Source organism: Lepidothrix coronata, unplaced genomic scaffold (genome assembly GCF_001604755.1).
Source record: "Lepidothrix coronata isolate B3197 unplaced genomic scaffold, Lepidothrix_coronata-1.0 Scaffold48, whole genome shotgun sequence".
Classification (NCBI taxonomy): domain Eukaryota; kingdom Metazoa; phylum Chordata; class Aves; order Passeriformes; family Pipridae; genus Lepidothrix; species Lepidothrix coronata.
Window position 1 is genome coordinate 2,330,186 of NW_016690228.1, and position 19,776 is coordinate 2,349,961.

General features: G+C 37.3%; 1 protein-coding gene across 1 annotated transcript in view; it reads left to right on the forward strand.

Moving 5' to 3' along the window:
* Positions 1-19,776, forward strand: part of RB1 (RB transcriptional corepressor 1) — a 73,112-nt gene that overhangs the window by 47,398 nt on the left and 5,938 nt on the right. The window contains exons 18-20 of the mRNA XM_017815086.1: positions 18,220-18,338; positions 18,712-18,857; positions 19,537-19,682. Of these exons, the coding sequence (XP_017670575.1) occupies positions 18,220-18,338; positions 18,712-18,857; positions 19,537-19,682 (411 nt within the window). The remainder of the gene's footprint in view (positions 1-18,219; positions 18,339-18,711; positions 18,858-19,536; positions 19,683-19,776) is intronic.

Here is a 19,776-nt window from a genome sequence, read left to right on the forward strand (position 1 = left end):
GAAAGCTCTTTAGAGGAAAAAAACCAACTTCAACATTAATAGTGTTGTAATAAATGTCTACAGTGTTTCCAAGGCCAGAGTATGCACTGTTAAATGATGCACAAAATGCTCTATGTAACTCCATTATTCAATAACTAATGTTACTGCTTTCAGAGACACATCTGTGTCATGGTGCAGGCATTTGTTCATACTTTGCTTAAGCAAGCTTATGCAGAAGAACTTGTGCTATCTGTTGCAGTGAAGACAAACTGTGGCAGGACAGTATTTTCTTTGCTCTAAGTTGTTACTTATCCAGTCATTTTTATGGGTTTAGGCATTTCTTGTCTATTTACTGGAGTTCCTCTTTGACCATGTGTATGTACAGAAAGGAATTTATTACGATTGAGAAGTAGAGCTGGGAGCCAGGAAGTCTCTTTCTGGCTGTGCTACAAATTTTCTGTTCCAATCCTGGCAAAGTTTTCTGTGACTTTGTGCTCTAGCTTCCCTCCATGTAAGAGTTCATTCACTTCCACACTGGGTAATTGCTAAATATAGTTTGAAGTCCTTGGATGGAGAACCCTTTATTAAATAGGATCTTAAGGTAGTGAATGTGATGAAAATGTAGAAAGATTAAAATTTTGTCTTTTTAGATTAGCTTCCAGCCAAGCAAAAGGATCAATTAAGAGACGTTCAAATTACAAGTAAAAATTGAAAGAAAACCATAAACATTTTTTCCACTGAAAGTTTGACTTTCTAGAGCCAGTTTTCTCAATTAGTTCTTCTTTTACTAGCTGTGTTCTAATACACAGCAGCCAAAAATCTTCCAAGTATTAAAAAAAAAAAAGGCAAGAGAAGTGAAAGTATTTGGGCTGTAGTCTATTAGGTTGTGTAATTGCTTAAAAAGGGAAAATGAAGCTCAGAATAAAACTCTAGAGTTCTTCATTCTTGCCTGTTGGAAATGCTCTTTTTTCTCTTCAGAATTGTTTCAATTTCCTTTATAGGAGATAATACAACTGCTCCTCTCCTGCTTGTAGAAAAAGGAAACAATTTCTCTCCTTTTGTATGAGTTTTCAGTTTGCTAGAGTCCTTTCTTTTCCTCTCTACTCTTGAGTTGATGGAGGGATTTTAAAACCCAAACATACATACAGGAAAGGTATTTTGAACTTGAGAACAATAGTTTGCTTTGGTTCTTTGTTCTTAAAAATATGTGAATATGACAATCATACTCTAAGAAATGCCACTTTTAGTCAAATTCTAGTTCTGAAACACTTCTTCACTGTGTTCATTGTATATCTGTGTGTACACAAGCAGTTTCTTTGAACCACTTCAGTTAGTTATATGAAGTCCCTTCCTGGCTGTTTCCTGTACTGTCTATGATGTACCTAGTAGTATAAAGAGAAGTGGACTAGTGAGAACATGTTTTGACTTAAGGAATAATATGTAAAAGCTGATACAGGCAGAAAGGAAAACCAAAGTGTTGATTAATAATTTTTAGGCAACTAAGAGTCAAATAAGAATATTTTGTTGCTTCTGGTGTAAAACCTTCTCCTTTGAAATACAAACCTAAAGTGTTGCTGTTGGGACTGTGTTAGTCATTGCAGTATCCCTTAACATAATAGTATCTTTCAGAATATTCACAGGTCTGCTAGAGGCTTTCTAAATACTCAGACTTATGGGGGAACAACTTAAGAGAATGAGAAAATAAGAGAACCTTTAAAAATACTATTAATTTGACTTTTTTTTCTTGTTTTCTTTTGATTTTGTGTAAAGGTTTGTTGGAGAAGAGTTTTGGAAAAATCTTTCCATGCACAGTGATGGAGAAAAGTGCAGAACTGTGTGCTGGAGTTTGTCATAGAAGTTCTGAAGATATTTTTAGAGTGATATTTTTAGAGTATTTCAGAAAATATAGGTACCTTTGCTTACATTTTAGAGCTTGCTCTTGGCATTATTTGGTTTGTTGCCCACAAGAGTTGAGACAGATTGAAAATAGGGGATTATTTTTTTAAAGTATAATACTGCAATTTTGAAAATAGGATCCATAATAGCACTAATAGAAAAATGCTATGTCTAATAGCAAAAGAAGCTTTTTTACAAGAAGCTCAAAGGTCCAGTTAATGCTTATGAACATGTTAGGGTTACCTAGAATTATGTAAATGTTGTCATGGAATATGCAGATTGGTTGTTTGCACTGTAAATACACAGGACCAGTTACAGCAGCACTTTAGGCCACTGACACGACTGATAAATTCTTGAATGAAGGTTCTGGATTTACATTTTTTGTGTAACTCATGGAAAGTCCCAGGAGCAGTTTTTGCTTACATTCTCAAATATTTTGATGTGCAAAGCAAATTTTTCTGAGAATGCAGTTATAAAGATATCCAGAGGAAACAATACTTGCATAAGATATTGTCAACGTGTCGATTTGTTATCTGATACATTGAAAAGGGTGGCCCCCACCTGCCTCTAATACATGCAGCAAGAACATCTAAGAAATGGCACACCTGCTTACTCACCCCTGCACCTCAGCTTTAAATTCTTCATTTTCTGTAGCCATGAACAGTGTGTGCTGTGCATGTGTGTGTTAGGAGCTGTTGATTTAAACCTCTGACCCTTTTTGTGGTCTCATTTTAAGGGAAAATTTACTTTGCAGGATGAACAAAATCATCATTTCCATTGCATCTTAATAAGCCCACTTGGCAAGATAAGAAACTCTTGAGAGATGACTGGAAATGGTTCTGCTGCTGTATAGCATAGAGGTCCTACAGTATGTGCAGTAGACATTGTACAGAGATTTGTTAGGGACAGTGACCTGGAGAATTTATAACAGGTATCCAGACACATCCTGAGGTGATGTTCAGAGTTGCACTTTATAGAGCATAACTTCTTTATGTATACTGCAGTGTATTACCTGGAGAAAAGGCAACATGGCATCATGCCTTAGAAATGTATGTTAGACATCAGGTGATTGTGACATATAAGTAAGTCTAGTTGAGGCTAGATAACAAGAAATCTTTTTGAGCTTTAATCTGTGGATGAGTACAAATTTTTACTCAAAATACCTTTCAAGTATAAACCGTGTCTCTTTTAAGAAAAAATAAATTTAAAAATCAGTTGCTATATTAAGCAAATACTAGGAATGATAGGAAGGAATAAGCCTCATTAATTATTTAGGAAACTGTTCCAAAAGATACAGGGTGAAATGGTCATGATAACAGATTTTGTAAGAAAGACATTTGCAATTTTTGTAGTTCTTAGGCAATTACTTGTTATTTTTCAGATTTTTAACCTAAGTTTTTGCCCAACATGTATTCTCTGGCTATGATTAAGGTAGTCTGATTCAATGTCAGGATTACTGGTGTTACTTCACATAGTTCTTGAGGGTATATTTTACTTTCATGACAAATTACTTGCAACCACTGCATCCAATGTGTGCAACCTCTTTCAGTTTTGGCCAAGTGGAGGCCTCTGAATTTGTACAGAGGATTTTGACCTCTACTTGCCAGAGGCAGCACAAAGCCCACAGTCACACTCCTATTCTCTTTCTTATAAAGGATAACATTATGAAGCCATTGAAAGAATTTGCCATAGTCATTCAATAAGATTTATGAGTTAATATTGTTTAAAAAACAAAAAAAATCTATGGTATTAATTTGATTTCCTTCAAAAAAGCAGAATGTAAGAAGTTAAGGGGGGAAAAATGTTTCATAAGAATTGTTCAAGCTGGTAAACTAATTAGTTTAGATAAATACTGACATGAAAATGCTTGTCAGGGGAGAACTGCTGCCAAGAAGCAGAACTTAGGTTTGATTAATGTGAAGAACTATTACTTTCTAAATCTGTAAGTCAGCAAATAACCTTTTTAAATTCTGCATGATAAGATCACTTAAATGATTACCTAGCATATCATTAGTACTGGTAAACAGCATCTAAAAATACTTCAGCTCACTTTCCCCTATAGCTGCTCTTTCCTTCCAGCCCATATCCTGTAATTTTATGAAACCAATTCAGGACTTTATGAACTATTTTATTACATTGTTGATCACATTTAGCAGTTGCGTTTTCGGTGTGGCCATCAGCTAATACCTAGAAGGTAAGAAAGGAAATGTCAATTGACAGTGGACAAAGGACTTGCTTCTCATGTGATAATTTAAAATTGTCTGCTGCAATCTTGGAGGAATTGAGTGATGTTTTCAAATGCAAAACATTTGTCATAAATGATCCATTTTCACTTGAATCTGTGTTAATAATCTTCCTGGAAGTGGCAAGGTGTCTCTCTGGGAGACATTGGTTTGACCCTGGCAGGAGAGGGGAGGCTGGAACCCACATCCCATGCCCTGAGCAAGTGTCTTTGTTATGAGGGATTCTCATCTTTTGCTGTAAGAGAATGAATCCTCTGAAACAAGATACTCCATCTCTGAAAATATTCAAGCCCCGGGTGGGATGGGGCTTTGAGCTACCTGGTCTAGTCAAAGGTGTCCCTGCCTCTGGTGAGGGGGTTAGAACTAGATGATCTTTAAGATCCCTTCCAACCCAAACCATTCTATGATTCTGTGATAATACATTTAGCCTCAGAAGGAGGTACTACATGAAAACCAGAAGCTTTATGCTGCAGTTCCCAGTGAGATATCCATGCATATTGTATTTGGCTGTATTTGGCTCCTACAGGGTACTTCCAGTGATGGTGGTAGAGGAAGACCCAGGTAGTGTTGAGGAGCATACACTGTCCTGCACACTCCTCACTCAAGTCTCTGGGTTTTGTTGAACTTTCTCAGCTGTTATCTATGGTGGTTTAGTGGTTCAGTGCTATAGCTGGAAAAGGTTAATTTTTGGCTATGCAAGTCTTTAAAATCTGAGGTAGAAGCAGTAGTATTGAAAGTCATTAGCTTTAAGTTTCAGTAGTTATCACTTACATCGTCTCTGAAAGAAAAAAAGAAAATCTTCAATGAGGGGGCAAGGGATAAGAGTGAGTGGATCAGGTACCGATTGTTGTGGAAAGATCACAAAGGTCCTACTTCTGCTTACAAATATTACCTTAAATTTCTCTGTACTTTTGTAATTCATTGGGTTCTGATACAGTTTTTATGGTTGACTTAAACAGTTTGAATGTGGGCTGTTGCTTGAAGTAATCCTACCGCTGTCTGTTTAAGCCTCTGTGCTTCTTCCCTTGTGCTGTGTGTATATATGCATATACATGAATGAGAAAAACTGTTTGGTTTGAAACTAATCCTAAAAAATACATAATTTGAAGTCATAGCTGTGCTAACAGTGAAGCAAGGGATGAAGCAGAAAGTGCAGATGTCTAACTTAGAGAAGCGCCAGTGCACTTTGACTGATTTAAGCCACAGGGAAACGGTGCTGGAAGTGTTGTAGCAAAGTTCAACTTTGAGGCTTTAAAATCTGTATTGTTTTGACTCTTGGCCAGACATTAACTTAGTGTTTGGCTGTGTGAGGTTTAAAAGGCTCATCTAAGCTCAAGAGTGAGATCTGTGCTTCTGGTCTACTACCCTGTAATTTATTTTCATATAAGTAGTTTGAAATAGTGGTATTTATAATGTAATAAAAGAGAGCAATATACACCTAATTGATTTTTCCACAAAGGAGGATAAAAATGAGTGGTAATACAGACACAGTATGCATAGTCATGCTTTCCTATTTAAGATTAATAGAGGTGAAAAAGGATGTCAGCTTTGTAAGGCAAATATCCAATCCATAGTGAATTGAAGATGCTGTTAGTTTTCTTACTGACTTCAGGGTGCTTTGGGCCAACTGGCTTCACTGCTGGTATTGGTTTCCATTTTTCTTGTCATGCTATGGTCTAAAGACTGCCAACCAGTCTAGAGAGTTAGAAAATCACACACAAATATGCTACAGATACCTCATTTCACCTGCAGTGAAAATAGACAAAATAGAGAGTCAGGTAGCAGGGAGATAGATTCAGGTTGAAATGGTCATTTGTGGGTCTGACCTCAGAAATGTATTAATTAGCAGCCTCTTACTTCATTGGAAGTGAATGGTAAAACCTGTTTTGTTTTTGCTGTGGCTTAGTAATTGGTTTATGTGCTTTAGAGTAGCTACAGAAAATGCCTGCTGAATGATTAATGAGGAACTTGTAAGATACTTAAGTTAAAAAACAAAATAGAGAAGTCTACAAAGCAGAACTACTGGATTGTTGTATCTTAGCCGAGGTGCCTTGTATGAGCTTTTTTTAAACAGCGGCATGCAAACATATGTTTATATGTAAGGCTTCTGGCTGCTGTTTGGCTGTGCTTGTGGGCACACTTTGGGTTTTGTTTGATATCAGTACATTTGTGGTGAAGTCAGTGGAGCTACCCATAACAGATCCCACACTAACTAACTAAAAGCAGAAATGTGCATTTTCTTTACACTGAAAGTGAAGACAGCAGAGTAAAAGTGCTTCCAAATTAAAGTAACTCCTTTAAATTTGGCAGCTATTTACATATGTTCTTTGTCTATCTTCCTCTGAGGTATCAAAAGTGTATAGGTACACAGAACAATTTAATATATATACCTAAGTCAGTATGAAAATGGTTTGTTTTCTTACTAGAAGCAATGTGGTGAAGTTTCAAGATCAGCTTGTGTTTTCAAGTCTTCTTTTTATTCTTTATATTTTCTGAGGCAGGCAAATCTTCCTTATTATAATGCAACATAAATCTATTAGAGCTATGACTTTTTAATCTCATAGGAGTTTTGCTTCTTTTGAGATAATAATTTTGGAGCTTCCCTCTATAGTAGAGATGATAAAAAAAGTCAATTTTAAGTGAACTCTCTATTCCTGTATCCCATCCTTTCTTAAAAATTATTTTCATCTTATTGAAAATGATGGGAGGAAGACAGGTTTTGGAGAGCTGTAACTGGGATTGGAAACTGTTTATTTAATCTACCCAACCAAGCAGTGCATCTGCACTGTTATTCCTGCACAGACCAGTCAATCAGAATGCAGTTTGAGTTACTTTAGCCATAGCTGGGCTCCGGACGTAGGTGTAGCTGAAGTCCTCATGCCTGCAAGAGGTAGTTTTAACTCCATGTCCATACAGTTCAAGCAGGCTAAGCTTCAGTATTGCTCTGTATGCTGATGGCAGGAAATATCAAGTAGAAAGTATGTGAAAGGTTTTGCAGAAATAGCTGAGCTGCTGTTCAGGTTTGTGTTTTCTAGAGCAGATAGGAGAAGCTTCAAAATTCAACTGAACTTCAAATTGCATCATTGTCCATGTAAGGTGTGACCTTTACACACAGTTTGGAATTTGAGAGCTAAAGGGAAACATTTTGGGGGGTTTCTATAAGCCTGTCAGTTTAAAATTCTGTGGCTTCCAAGCCATCCCAACCTTCCTGCATTTGCTTAAACCATAGGAAATAAACAGTAACAATTTAATGTGGTTGTATGTAACTTCAGTAAAACAGAGATCAGGTATTTCAATTAAATCATGCACAATGACAATTCATGTAGTGATCAAGTTTTAAAATGAGCATGAGGCTTTTTAAAACACTGATCAGTGAGTTTGTGTTTTGAAATTTCCATAAGAGATACCACAGCCAGATTGGCGGTACTAGCAGAAAGAGTTTGAAATTCTTTTGTTGGAAAACATACTGACAAAATGTAGGGTTTCTGTGGGAATATGTTTCAATGAAATTTCTTCCAAAAAGGCCAACTGAAGTAAAAGAAAAATCTCTATAACCTAAATAAGTTTTCCTTAAATTTCAGGAAGAAAAACTAGAATTAAAAGACTTGAATTTTCTCAAAATAGGATAGAGCGTAACGATTTTCCCAGAAAAATTGAACTTGGGGTTTGCTTTGTTTACAAGTGACGAGAGTTTCTCATCATAAAAATGCAAAGCTTTAATAGAAAAGCACATTGTTACTGAAGTATTTCACCTTTCTCATTTGTGTTTTCCAGCAGTGTATTTGTAATTTAATGAGATCAGGAGAAACATAGGTTTTGATCATTTAGTACTTGAATGGACCTTGTCAGCTAAGTCTGTTTTACTGCTTTTTTGATAGGTGCTCTTCATATATTCCCTAATGTCACTGAGTTATTACTTCAGGGACAGTCTCATAGGTTCTTTTTTTACATGTTGCAGTTTTTAATTATATGCCAATGGAAGTACAACCAAAAGATAAATGGTCAAGGAGCAAGTGTTGCACAGAGGAAGGAGAGAGCAGAGGCCATGCACATTTCTTGATTTCCATACACACGTCCGCTCCCCACACACAGGAGTATCTGAGCACCAAAAAAAAAAGGCATCAAAAACGTTCTCAAAACTTTGACTTTTTTTAGGATATGTTACTTTTGAAATTTTGTCATTTTAAAAGAAGACTTGTCTTCCTCTTTATCTTTATGAAGGCCCAAGATCCACATGCCTGTGCTTCAGCTGGGCAAGCTTTTGCTTTTTAGTCCCCAGTTGCAAAAGCACACAGGGTGTGTGCTTCTTGGCCAGCATGGCTTGTGTTTATAGCCTCCAAACCAAGTTTTGGCTTCAGGTTGCAGAATGGGTGGGCAAAGGACTGCAGATGGGATGCTGAGCATGGGTCCCTTACTGCACAGACATGTAGCACAAGGGCTTCCTAAAGGGTGAGAAGTTTTTGCGTCGGTGCTATTTAGATGTGAAGTGGGGGATCTGGTATGTGGTGTTTCAGAAAACAAACCCAAACATGATCTTTGTCTTTTTATAGCTCTTGATTTTAAAACTTGAAGATGATTATTGTTGCCTTCCTAGATCCCTGTGATGCTTAAAAGAAAATTCAGGGAGAAAAAAACTCCGAGACAATTTAGTTTTGAAGGTGAGATAAGGGAAGGGTTTTAATTTGTGCTTAGGCATAAGGTTACAAGACACGCACACAAGCCCCTCTGTACAGATGTTACAATTTATAATACTGCTTGTCCAATCTGAGGTTTTATCCTCCCTCTGACTTTTGCCCTGGACCACCCTCAGTCACACCCCTTGGGAATTGGGACTGGGGTCTCTGAGACCCTCTCTTCATCAGTCTTCATATTCTTCGGGGTACAGGGGTCACACAGTTACCCAGAGTTTGCCAGTACTCTGCAGTTTAGGCCAAGGTACAAGTGTTCTCTAAGCAGAATAGACCTGTCTTAAAGAGAGACTAAACATTTCTACTGGAATTCAGGGGTAGAATTGATATGGGGAGCGTAGAATGGAGTAATAGGGTTGGAGAGTTTCTGTGCTAAGGGTAAAGGAATGAAATGCTGCTGCTTCTTCTAAATCTACTTCTGCTATATAACTACTTATAAAACTTATAAAAATTAGAAAAATCAAAAAACTTAATGGACCTTAAGGCATCACTGTGAAGTCATCCAAATGGAAACGGACTGAATTTTAAACACCCTGCTTGAGCAGGGAGGTTGGACCAGGTGCCCCACTGTGATCCTTTCCAACCTTAACCATTCTATTCTATAATTTCCTGCATGATTCTGCTCTAAATATCTAAGAGGGAAGTGTTACGCCTTCCAGTGTTGTTTTTCCAGAGCCTGAGCTAGCCATCACTGATCAGTCTTCAAAAAAGATTCTCATGTGTGGCCATGAGAAAAGGCACTGAATATCACGTCTTACATTATGTTCTGAAAAATAGTAATGGTCTTATTAGTGGAAACATGAGCTCAAGCTTCTTGCAGATGTTACTGTTGTCCAAGTTTACCACATACACACACACAAATAAATTGTTTAGAGTTTTTTGCCCCTTATTATTGTTTTTGCCCTTCTTTACTAGTTCAGCTACATTTTTGGTGTTAGAAAAAAATTAAAGCAGATATATTGCATTCTTTTAAGTTTTCTTTAGTCTATTTAAAGTATCCTAGAATAACTCTGTGGATACACCACATGTTCTGGTATAAGTATCTTCTGACTCCCATCATTTACTAAGGGATACTCTTCATGTTTAATAATATTAATTACATTTTTTGTTCTGCTTCAGATCTATGCAAAGTTAATGCTGACTTACTAATTCTTTAATTGTTTCTCAGATGGTTATACAAATTTATAGTTTGTAGTTGTGGAAGCCAACTAATGCTGTAGATTGGTGAAACTGCCCTTGAGAGGAGTGGTGGGAAGTAGAGAAGGGCACTTTTTCTTTCTTTTTTTCTTTTTTAGTAGAAAGCACTGTTAATATCTTTTACCCTTTTTTACGAGGGCATGCAGTGAGAGGACAAGAGGGAATGGCCTTAAACAGGCCATCTAAACCTTAAACAGGTTTAGATTAGATATTAGGAAGAAATTCTTCACTGTGAGACTGGTAGAACACTGTCACAAGTTGTCCAGAGAAGCTGTGAGTGTCCCATACCTGGAAATGTTCAAGGTCAGGTTGGATAGGACTTTGAGCAACCTGGTCTAGTGGAAGGTATTGCTGCCTCTGGCAGGGGGTCCAACTAGATGATCTTTAAGATCCCTTTCATCCTAACTCATTCTATGATCTGCCTCAGAATTAGCTGTAACACTTTGAGAGAAAACAGTAGGGAAAATACTTTGTAATTGTTGAAATACTAGATGTATAAAATTACTAAAAAGTAAGTATGAAATAGGCATAACATCAAAAAATATGGGTGTCAGTGCTTTCCAAGTTTTTGTTTCAGGTCTGTTCAGACAAGTTGTTGGAAAGTTTGGGGTGTTTTGAGTGATTTTTTTACTATTCTGTATCACACTGTCAAAATTCCACTATTTCTTTTCCATTGGAAAGAATGTTTTTTTAATGAACTCTAAATAATAGCCCAAGACTTTTTTTAACCTTCTCTTGTTAATTTGATTTCCAGTGCAGCTTCCTTACCTCTATTATACTGCATTTTGACTGATTGTTAAATAACTGCTTGTAAGGCAGAAATGTTTAAATGGAGGCATCTTAAATTCTGCCAACTGAGCACTCAGAAGGTCTGCATATGCTTCTGCTTTGAAAGCCAAGCGCAGCAGGATAACTGCCAGGTCTTGTCTGCCTTGAACTAATGCTAAGTATAGACTAACTGAGCTTGAGCTATTCCATAATGGTAGTCATAGAAGTACTGACTCAAATTAAGACCAAAACTCTTCTCAAAGGATGTGCCCAAAATGTTATGACTCTGATTTTTGTTACAACTTCAGTTTTTTCCTTCTTCTTTGTCATGTGTAATTTTCTTCACATTGTAATGTTTTCTAGAAGTGGTTGATAAATCCATCACATAAAATGGTTTTCATGCTTGTGTTGCCATGCTTTGGTATAAAACATGGCACGTTGGTTTTGCAACTCCAATTTCTTTGTGCTATTTTTCTATTTTAGATTATATGAAGCATGTTGCAAGATATTTATGGTTATTTTTGCTTTTAAATAATCATAGAGTAGTCTGCTCTTAATCATTTCAGGACATATACCTTCCCCTAGCTAATATTACTTTTTCTAGAGAATAGGTCTTTCTGTGCATGTAGCTTATTCCAATCTGCTGCAGATTATCTATTATATCCTTTTCTGTTCGATTCCTAATTCGTTGACTCCTTGATTATGTTGGTAAAAGATACTGTCCTGCTCTTTCAAAAACTGCTGTCTACAAAGTTTCCTAGAACACTTACCACATTTAGGTTGTAAAAGAATTGTTTGGGGCGCTTTGTACCTAAATTTGTACAGTTAATGAGAAACTGGAAAGAACACAAGACTTGAAACTGAATTACTGGCTTTAAACAAAAGTCTCAGAGACACCTCATTGTCATGTTTCCACTTGTACTTGCAAAAATATTTCCCAGAACCTGTCTTAATTGTTCTGGGAACTGGATCTGTGTAAGTCAGTTAGAAATGAAACTGATGTAAAACGTGATGTGGTATTGTAACAGCTTGTTTGATTGTTACAATAGTAATTACCTAAATAAATTCTCTTTACTGAGATAGGCATTTTGTGACCCAAAAGTTCCTCTGAAGAAATTAAGTGCTTGAGTGCTGTTTTGCTCCCGAGTGTAATAATTTTTCATATATAAAAATAACTATAGAAATGATCTAATACTTTGTGATGTCAGTTAACATAATGGTCCCTTAAAGCATCTCTTCTCTATTTCCTGTGCTGAAAATATTTATACTCTGTAGTGTTTTCACAGTTTAAAGTTGTTGCTATAGTTCTCAACCTCAAGATCTTTGGCAGAATATGTTGTTACTGACTGATATATTGTCATTTGCAACAGTCACATGGTTCAGATCAGATGCATTTTAGTTTAGTGTACACAATTTCTATCCAGAAAGTAGGGGGAAACTGGTATCCATTGAGTTGTCTTTGAGACCTTTGGCTTTTGCCTAAAATCTTGAAAAGTATGAGAATGAGTCATATTGAAGCCTGGTTGCTCTGGGGGGATAGGTAATACAGTTGCTAATTACTTCAGATATGGATTGTTTCTGCAGCTGCACTGCCAGTACAGACCACAGATTCATCTGGAAGATGCTCACAGCAATTGCTTTGGGGAGAAAATGTGTGGTAGATAAGCCTGAAATGATATTTTCTTGGATAATGCTCAGCAAAAAAATACATGGCAAGGGTTATTGTATTCTGTTTTGATTTGTGTACCTGCATGTGCAGTTGTGTGAGTTGAGCAGAAAAACCTCTCGAAGGAAGTGGTGCAAGACCTGACTGCAACCTGCTCAGGGTCATCCTGCATAGTTAAAAAAACCCAGTTCTATAAATCTGTAGTTCTGCTTGTAGACTGTCTTTCAAAACACCTTTCAAACCGATTTTTAAAAAGTTAATCTCACAGGCTTGGCAAACAGGAGCATTCCTGATGACCAGGGTTCATTTCTCCCTTCAACTGGTAATTGGTTGCAGAGCTATAAAGCAATAACTCTGTCAGAAATTTCCCTGTTTGCTGAGTGTTATCACTGGTCTGTGTAATAGTTTTGAACGTAACCAATAGTATCAGTCACTATGTTAACAGAGAAGGTCTATCATCTTTATATTTAAAATTTAAAAACTGTTTTCACAGACATTCTTCTCCTTTGCTAGGAAGGATACTTTAATGATGCTCTTTTATCACTCTTGTGCAATGAGGTCATCCCATGGACCTTTGTTAAGAGACCCTGTAAAACATAAAGAATTGGCTTATCAGTCTTCATTTGGTAAAGAGTAATTTTGGGAGTGGAGGGGTTGAAAACTATGCTATTTGTTTTCTGAAATAATGTTTTATTTCCAACAAGATTTGTCAGGTCTCTCCAGAGACTTTTGAGGAAGAGTAGGTTATCACAAAACTCTGAGGAGAGTGGATTTGCAGCATCATTTAAAGCAACGAAACTTTAAGATTCATACCCAGACTGTGGCGGCCTGGCTTTCCTTCTCTGACTGGAGAGATTTAACTTCTTTATCACTAGATAAAAGAAGATCCTCACAAAGCTTGATGACCCTATTACTTCATCTTAAATGCTGGATATGAGTAAGGACTTGTATTAAACATGCACATGCTGTAAGGAGTTAAAAGCAGATCTGTCTGTATTCTTATATGAATTAAATCATTAACACTGCAATTTTTAATGTTTTTCTTTATAAATTTTGTAAGTAGAAGCCCCAATGGGAACATAATTTATGTAACACAACTTATATGTGTGAAATTAGGACACGATCCTTAATATTACTGGTTTTTTCATGGTCAATACTGTTTCAGTTTAGACTGTGAGGTGTACTTTGCTTTGGCAGGCCTAAATTATTTCAGAATTCTGATAACTAATTATCATGTGAAACTTCTGAAAAGGCAACTTTCAAAAGTTGCAAGCAAAAGTCAACTTTCTGGGCATGCAATTCTCTCGTGAGGAAGAGGGTTGGAAATAGCTTGTGCTGATCCAGTCCTTGCACTTCCATTCCAAAGCTGTCAGTTCTAGACTGGCTTTGTTTTGCCCTGTAAATCACAGCCGTCTTTTAGTACATTATGAGGAAGAAAATTGTTTAACATTATGTATTGTATTGACTGATTCAATAATTTGAAAACCAAAATAAATCCCCCAAAAAATAAATAAAAAAACCCCAAGGGACCTTGGCATTAAGATATATGCATAGTTAAGTGCTAAACACTGCATTAAAATTTATTGTGAACAGATAACTAGAACCTGGAAATGTATTAGGAAATTATTATAAAGAATAAAAATATAAAGCTTATAGAAAACAAAGACAAAAGCAGTTTTTAAAAACCTGTGAGTGCTAATAGCACTGCTTAAAGCTGCTCAGGGTCTTTCTCTATGGTCAGTGGAGTACACCCAAACCCTAGGGTAGCTCTTCCCCATGTTTAAGGATGTAGGTCTTTTGTTTAATCTTTTCATGGAAACCAAAGTCTAGTTAAACATGTTGTTGAGATATAGTCAATACAAAGATTGGGAAGCTGGGAAGCACCTGTGTGTCCTGTAGTTTCACTGTAGCCAAAGAAAGATTAGCCAACAAGAAATTCTGCCTGTTTTGTCCATGAAAGGAGCTTTCAGATGAGGAAAAATCACTGCAGATGCGTGTGATGGAGGTGTTGCTGCAGGGAAGCATCCTACAAAGCTTCACTTAACAAAGCCCCACTTAATTCACAGATATAGTGTTGGGGATTTAGTTAGCCCTGGGTAGTGTGAGAGGGGAGTGAGTCAAATTTCAGTCTTATTCTTCATTCTGATGCCAGTGGCCTTTTGACCCTGAGAAATTTTAAGCCTTCATTGCTTTCTCCTTTTTTTACACTAATAAAATGGGGTTTCTGTAGCCATCACAGGGAAGTCTCAAATGAAAAGCAGCATTTTGCTTAATTAGTGAAATTTATTCAGTGGCTGCATCTAGTAACATTAATCACTTACTGAGCATTGAATTAAAGTAAAAACTGCAAATCTGCTTTCATGTGAAAGGAATGCATTGGAAGTGACCTATTCACCTCAAGTGCTGCTTAAAAGCTATAAAAAGCAATATAAAATTTGTACAAAATAGCATGAATAACATCACTTTAGAAACAAGTTCCCAATAAACATTCCTGTTCGATTAAGCTGGACCTGGGGGTTAAAGTTCTTTGTGACTATTACTTAGAGGACTGGTAATTGCCTGGTTAATGATGTTATACTTTGCTCATTTGAGCGTTGAATATCAAATAGTGGAACTAAAGCTGAAGTTTGCCCTGGTGAGCTTGAAAACTCCCTGCAAGCTGCACAACGTGCTTTGAATTCACTAAACAGAATTATTTTCCATGAGTAAATATAAAGAAAGGAGACAAGGCTGTAATTAAAGCCATCAGTTTCTCAGGATGGGGGGTAGTTGCATTTGAGAAAACTTGTCTCTACGTAATTCTACATTATGGCACACACATTTTGTGAGGCACCAGTCTTGTCAGTGTAGCTCCTATTCATCCAACTACCTGACCATGCATTTGGAAAGGTACCATTGAGTGGTAGGGCTCCCCGGGGAAAGAACACAGAGGGCTGCATCTAAAGTGTGAGAGGAAGGTGGAAACGAAACAGAAATTTCACCAGGTCTGAAAACTAAATGCCCTCTTCCCGCTCATGCAGCCAAAGGGCTAACAAAGGCTGTGCAGTCAGTGTAGGTGACACAGCTGTGGTTTGCTCAGGGCCATGTGTTGAATCAGGCTGTCTCACATCCTGCCATTACTGATGCTGGCACCTCTGTGCTGCTGGGGCCGGCTGGGTTGCAACATCCTGTTTATCTTGCCATGTTTTTAACTACAATGTCAATTAGTATTTGTGGGAGCCAAAAAATATTGGACTCACTGCATCTTGCTGTTGGGTCTCTGTAAGTAGATGTTTCTGCACAAAGAATATCCCTTTGCTGACTGTGGCTCATCTAACTGATGGAAAGCAGCAGTAGATATTCTATATTCCTGTCAGATAAATTTCACTTGCCGATCAGTTTATGGAACAGGTTGTTGTCAGTAAATGCAGGACATCTTGTACTTTGTTCTCTGCTCTTTTGTGCTTTGCTCCTAGTGTTGCTGCCTTGTCTGTTCTTACTGATTATTCTGGCTCTGCTTGTGATTCTCTGCGAAGTGGACCTAAATCTGGGTTTGCTTTCTCTGTTAACTTTCTGCTGGCTTAGTGCATCAGCTCCACTTACATTGAGGTCAACTGATTGTCAAGGCTGGCAGGTAGAAGAGGAGGAGTGGAAATTATGAAAAAATAAGCAGATCTCTTCCATTGGTAGCAAGCTGCTGTGCCTCCTCACTTTATCTAATGAAATCACACTTGGAATAGTGAAAATTATAGCAGGGGTGAGAGAGGACCTGGAACTGCTGGTCTCAAGTGCTAACTCAAAAATAATAATTTTTGCTTCTATTCCTAGACCTCTCATTCCCCTTTATCAACCCTTTTTCCTCCTACTGATGTTTCATTAAAAACAATACTTTCCCAGTCATAAATAGCTAAAATATGAAATGAACAAAGCAGGGTTCACTCTTAGTCAAGATATCTCATCAATAATTTAATGATTGCTCTGGGAAAGAAACTTGGATTCTTTGGAGCATAGTGAATGGTGGGAATAATAAAAAGGAAGAGACCAGAAGAATGAGAAATGGAGAAGGTAATGTGTCTGTGCTTGCAGCAAGTGCAATGCTGAGAGAAACTTGTGAGGAGTGTGTGCACTACCAAATGCAGGGGAAAATTATGCAAACCAGCCCAAGAGCTGAACTGGTGGAGAAACAGTACAGAAATAACTATGTGGTTATGAATCAGTAACTGATGTTTTTTATGTTATGGATGAAACACCTCCAGTATTGCCAAAATCATAATTTAAAAATTGCACACTGTGAAAAATTGTAAATCTCATCACTCTCATCTTGTTGCTCTAAATTTTTATTTGATGCACTTCAGAAGAAAAATGTTGTTTTTTTAGAAATAAGTCTAAATGAGGAATATCTTAATGCTAGTTTTAATTCTCATAAATCTAGTCTCGTTTTACTAGGCTATGTCTTACTGCCTTAGCCAGGTGATGCTACATACTTTAGATGCGTGCTGTGCTCTTGTTTGTAGCTACAGATTTATCATCTGTGCCATCACATTTTAGTATTAATAATGTGCATTTGTAGGTTCAAACAGACCATACATAGACCATCTGATGATGCGTTGTGTACAAAGCAATGATTTTACTGACTGATTTTACTACTGTCTTTTGGGGAGATCATTTCAGGAAAATGCTGAATGTTTGTTTTTGCCCACTTCATCCTCAGTTGGTACTATGGACACTGCTTCCCCCGCAAGAAGGCAGATATTTGCTAATGAAATGTTCCTCTGTTGCTTCAGGAGTTCTGATACTGCACTTTTGAGAGGCAGCATTGTGCTCAAGGATGAGTCTTCTGTTTGAAGAAAACAAAACAATCTAGAAGCCAGCAACCCTCTGTTTTCAAAATTAATTATAAATCCAGTCCCAAAATATTTTCCCGTGCAGTCTTCTTGTCTCAGCATAATACTACTATGTGCGTGACACACAAGCAGCCTGAGATTTTGTTTCTGCAAGACTGCTGTTTATTACTAACGTCAGCAGAAGTAGTGATGTTGCTTCACCCAGAACCTTTACATTCCACTTACATTCTCTCTGCATCACTTTCTACTTCAAGCTCTTAGTTTCCAATGTATTCCAACTGCCTTGCCTAAAGTATTGATAATTAACCTCAAATCAAAATGTTTTTTTTTGTTTTTAACCATGAGGGCAGAGACTTAATGAATCCAGAATCACTTAAACTCTTGCCAGAGGTGGCTCTGCAACATGAGACTAAAGTCTCCAGTGCAGTTAAATGAGTTATGACCATGGTTTGTATATTATCATATGCAAAATATTGGGTAGATGTTGTAGCAGAAATAGATTGACAACAGGTACAGCAGTAACTTTCAGTCACCAATGGGTTGCGATTTCCTTTGATTGTTTTTTGTTTGGTTGGTTGGTTTGGTTTTTTTTGTGTTGAGGTTTTTTTTTGTTATTTTTTGAAAGGCGACATTTTATGTATTTTCTTGTATTGTTTGGTCTTCTTTTCAGGAATGGCTATTTGATAGGAAGTAGTAAGGGATTCTAGAATACAACTGTGTCTCGAATCTGCAGTTAACCTATATCTAATGGATTGCTGATGAAACAAGAAAAAATGTGCTTGGTGTATTTAATAGTTAAAAGTTATCTGGCAAAATATGAGTGTTCTGAAGTACTTCAACACTTTAATCTTCTATTGAGGATCATATTTTGGTGGATTTTTTTGGAGAAGAGGGAACAAAATCCATTTAAAGTGTTTGTCTATTCTTAGTACAATGTAGTATTCCTGTAATTTTTCTAGGGGTCGCCTCTGTTTGATCTTATCAAGCAGTCAAAAGAACGAGAAGGCCAAACTGATCAGCCTGAGACCGCTTCTACTCCCAGTACACCTTTGCAACATAATCACACTGCTGCAGACCTGTAAGTAACATGCATGCCTGAAGTCTAGGAAAATGTGAAGTTAATATCACCCTTAAAATTCACCTCTATTCTGTTTTCCTACTTGTTAGGCTTGGTACTTAGGTTTTGTTAAACTGTTGTATTTGCAGATGTTAATTACTCGTATAAATTTAAATCAAATGCTGAAATCTGTTTTTCTAAGATCCATCAAACCTGTAACTGCAAACTGTTATCTCATTTACCTAGGAATAAATAAGTCCCTCTATCAGGTATTGAGGATAACAGGTTGCAATAGCAATTAATTTCTTAAGGAAGAGTTCCTGCAAGTATTATTCATATAAAATTGTTCTTTTATCCTGTGATATTAAGTGCTTAATATATGTTGAATCTCCAGCTACCTTTCTCCTGTGAGATCTCCTAAGAAGAAAGCATCTGGACCTCCTCCAAGTGCTAATTCCACTCCAGATGCTCAATCTGGTGCAACTCCGCAAACACAGAAACCACAAAAATCTACCTCCCTCTCTCTGTTCTACAAAAAAGGTTTGTTACTTCTGTATGTGCTGACATTTGCAGTTATCTCATGTTATTTATCCGTTTTGGTGCTCAAGATTTCTTAAAAGATTATTGTAGAATCTGTAGTGAACAGTGTGCAGACCCTCTGGAGGAAACTGTAAAATGGTGCCAGCAGGTTAATGGGTGCGCTCTGCACGCTGGAAGTTTGAACTGAAAACTTACCTACTGACTGTAAGAATGTCCATATGGGCTCAGATGGAGGGTTCTTCTTTTCCCAGCGGTGACCGTAAATAGGTATCCTGGGAAGCTAAAGAACTGGGCAAGCATGGACGGTGCTTCCCCTGAATGCTTTCCCAAACTTTGACTTTCTCCAGCTCGGGGTTTTTTCTGAACCTTTTGCACTGTGTCAGGTTAGTAACTCTCAGCAGATTCATGTTCCAAATGCTTGTTCAGGCTCTTTTTGAATTGACATAGACGTGCATGTGCAGCATTGTTTGGTGTGGCCTTCCATGTGTCCGCTGTCACTTGTATGAAGAATCTTTTCCATTTATTTTAAAACTGGCTTTTACTACCTTCATTTGATGTCTCGTAGTTTTTGTAGTTGGAGACAGCAAACGTTCAATTGCTGTCGATCCTCCATTGCATTCTTCTTTTGTATGCCCCTATTATTACAATTCCAGTTTATTTGTCCTCTCTGTTTCTAAAGTGTATCTTCTGGCTTATCGTCGGCTACATACACTGTTCCTTCAGCTTCTCTCCGAACATCCTGACCTGGAACCCTTGATCTGGACCCTCTTCCAGTACACACTGCAAAATGAGTATGAGCTAATGAGAGACAGGCACTTGGACCAGGTAACATGAACAAAAAAGTTTTGAAAAGCTTAAAAAGACTCTCCTGAACAAAATGTTTCTTAGACATTCTTTAGCAGTCAGAAATTGTACTCTG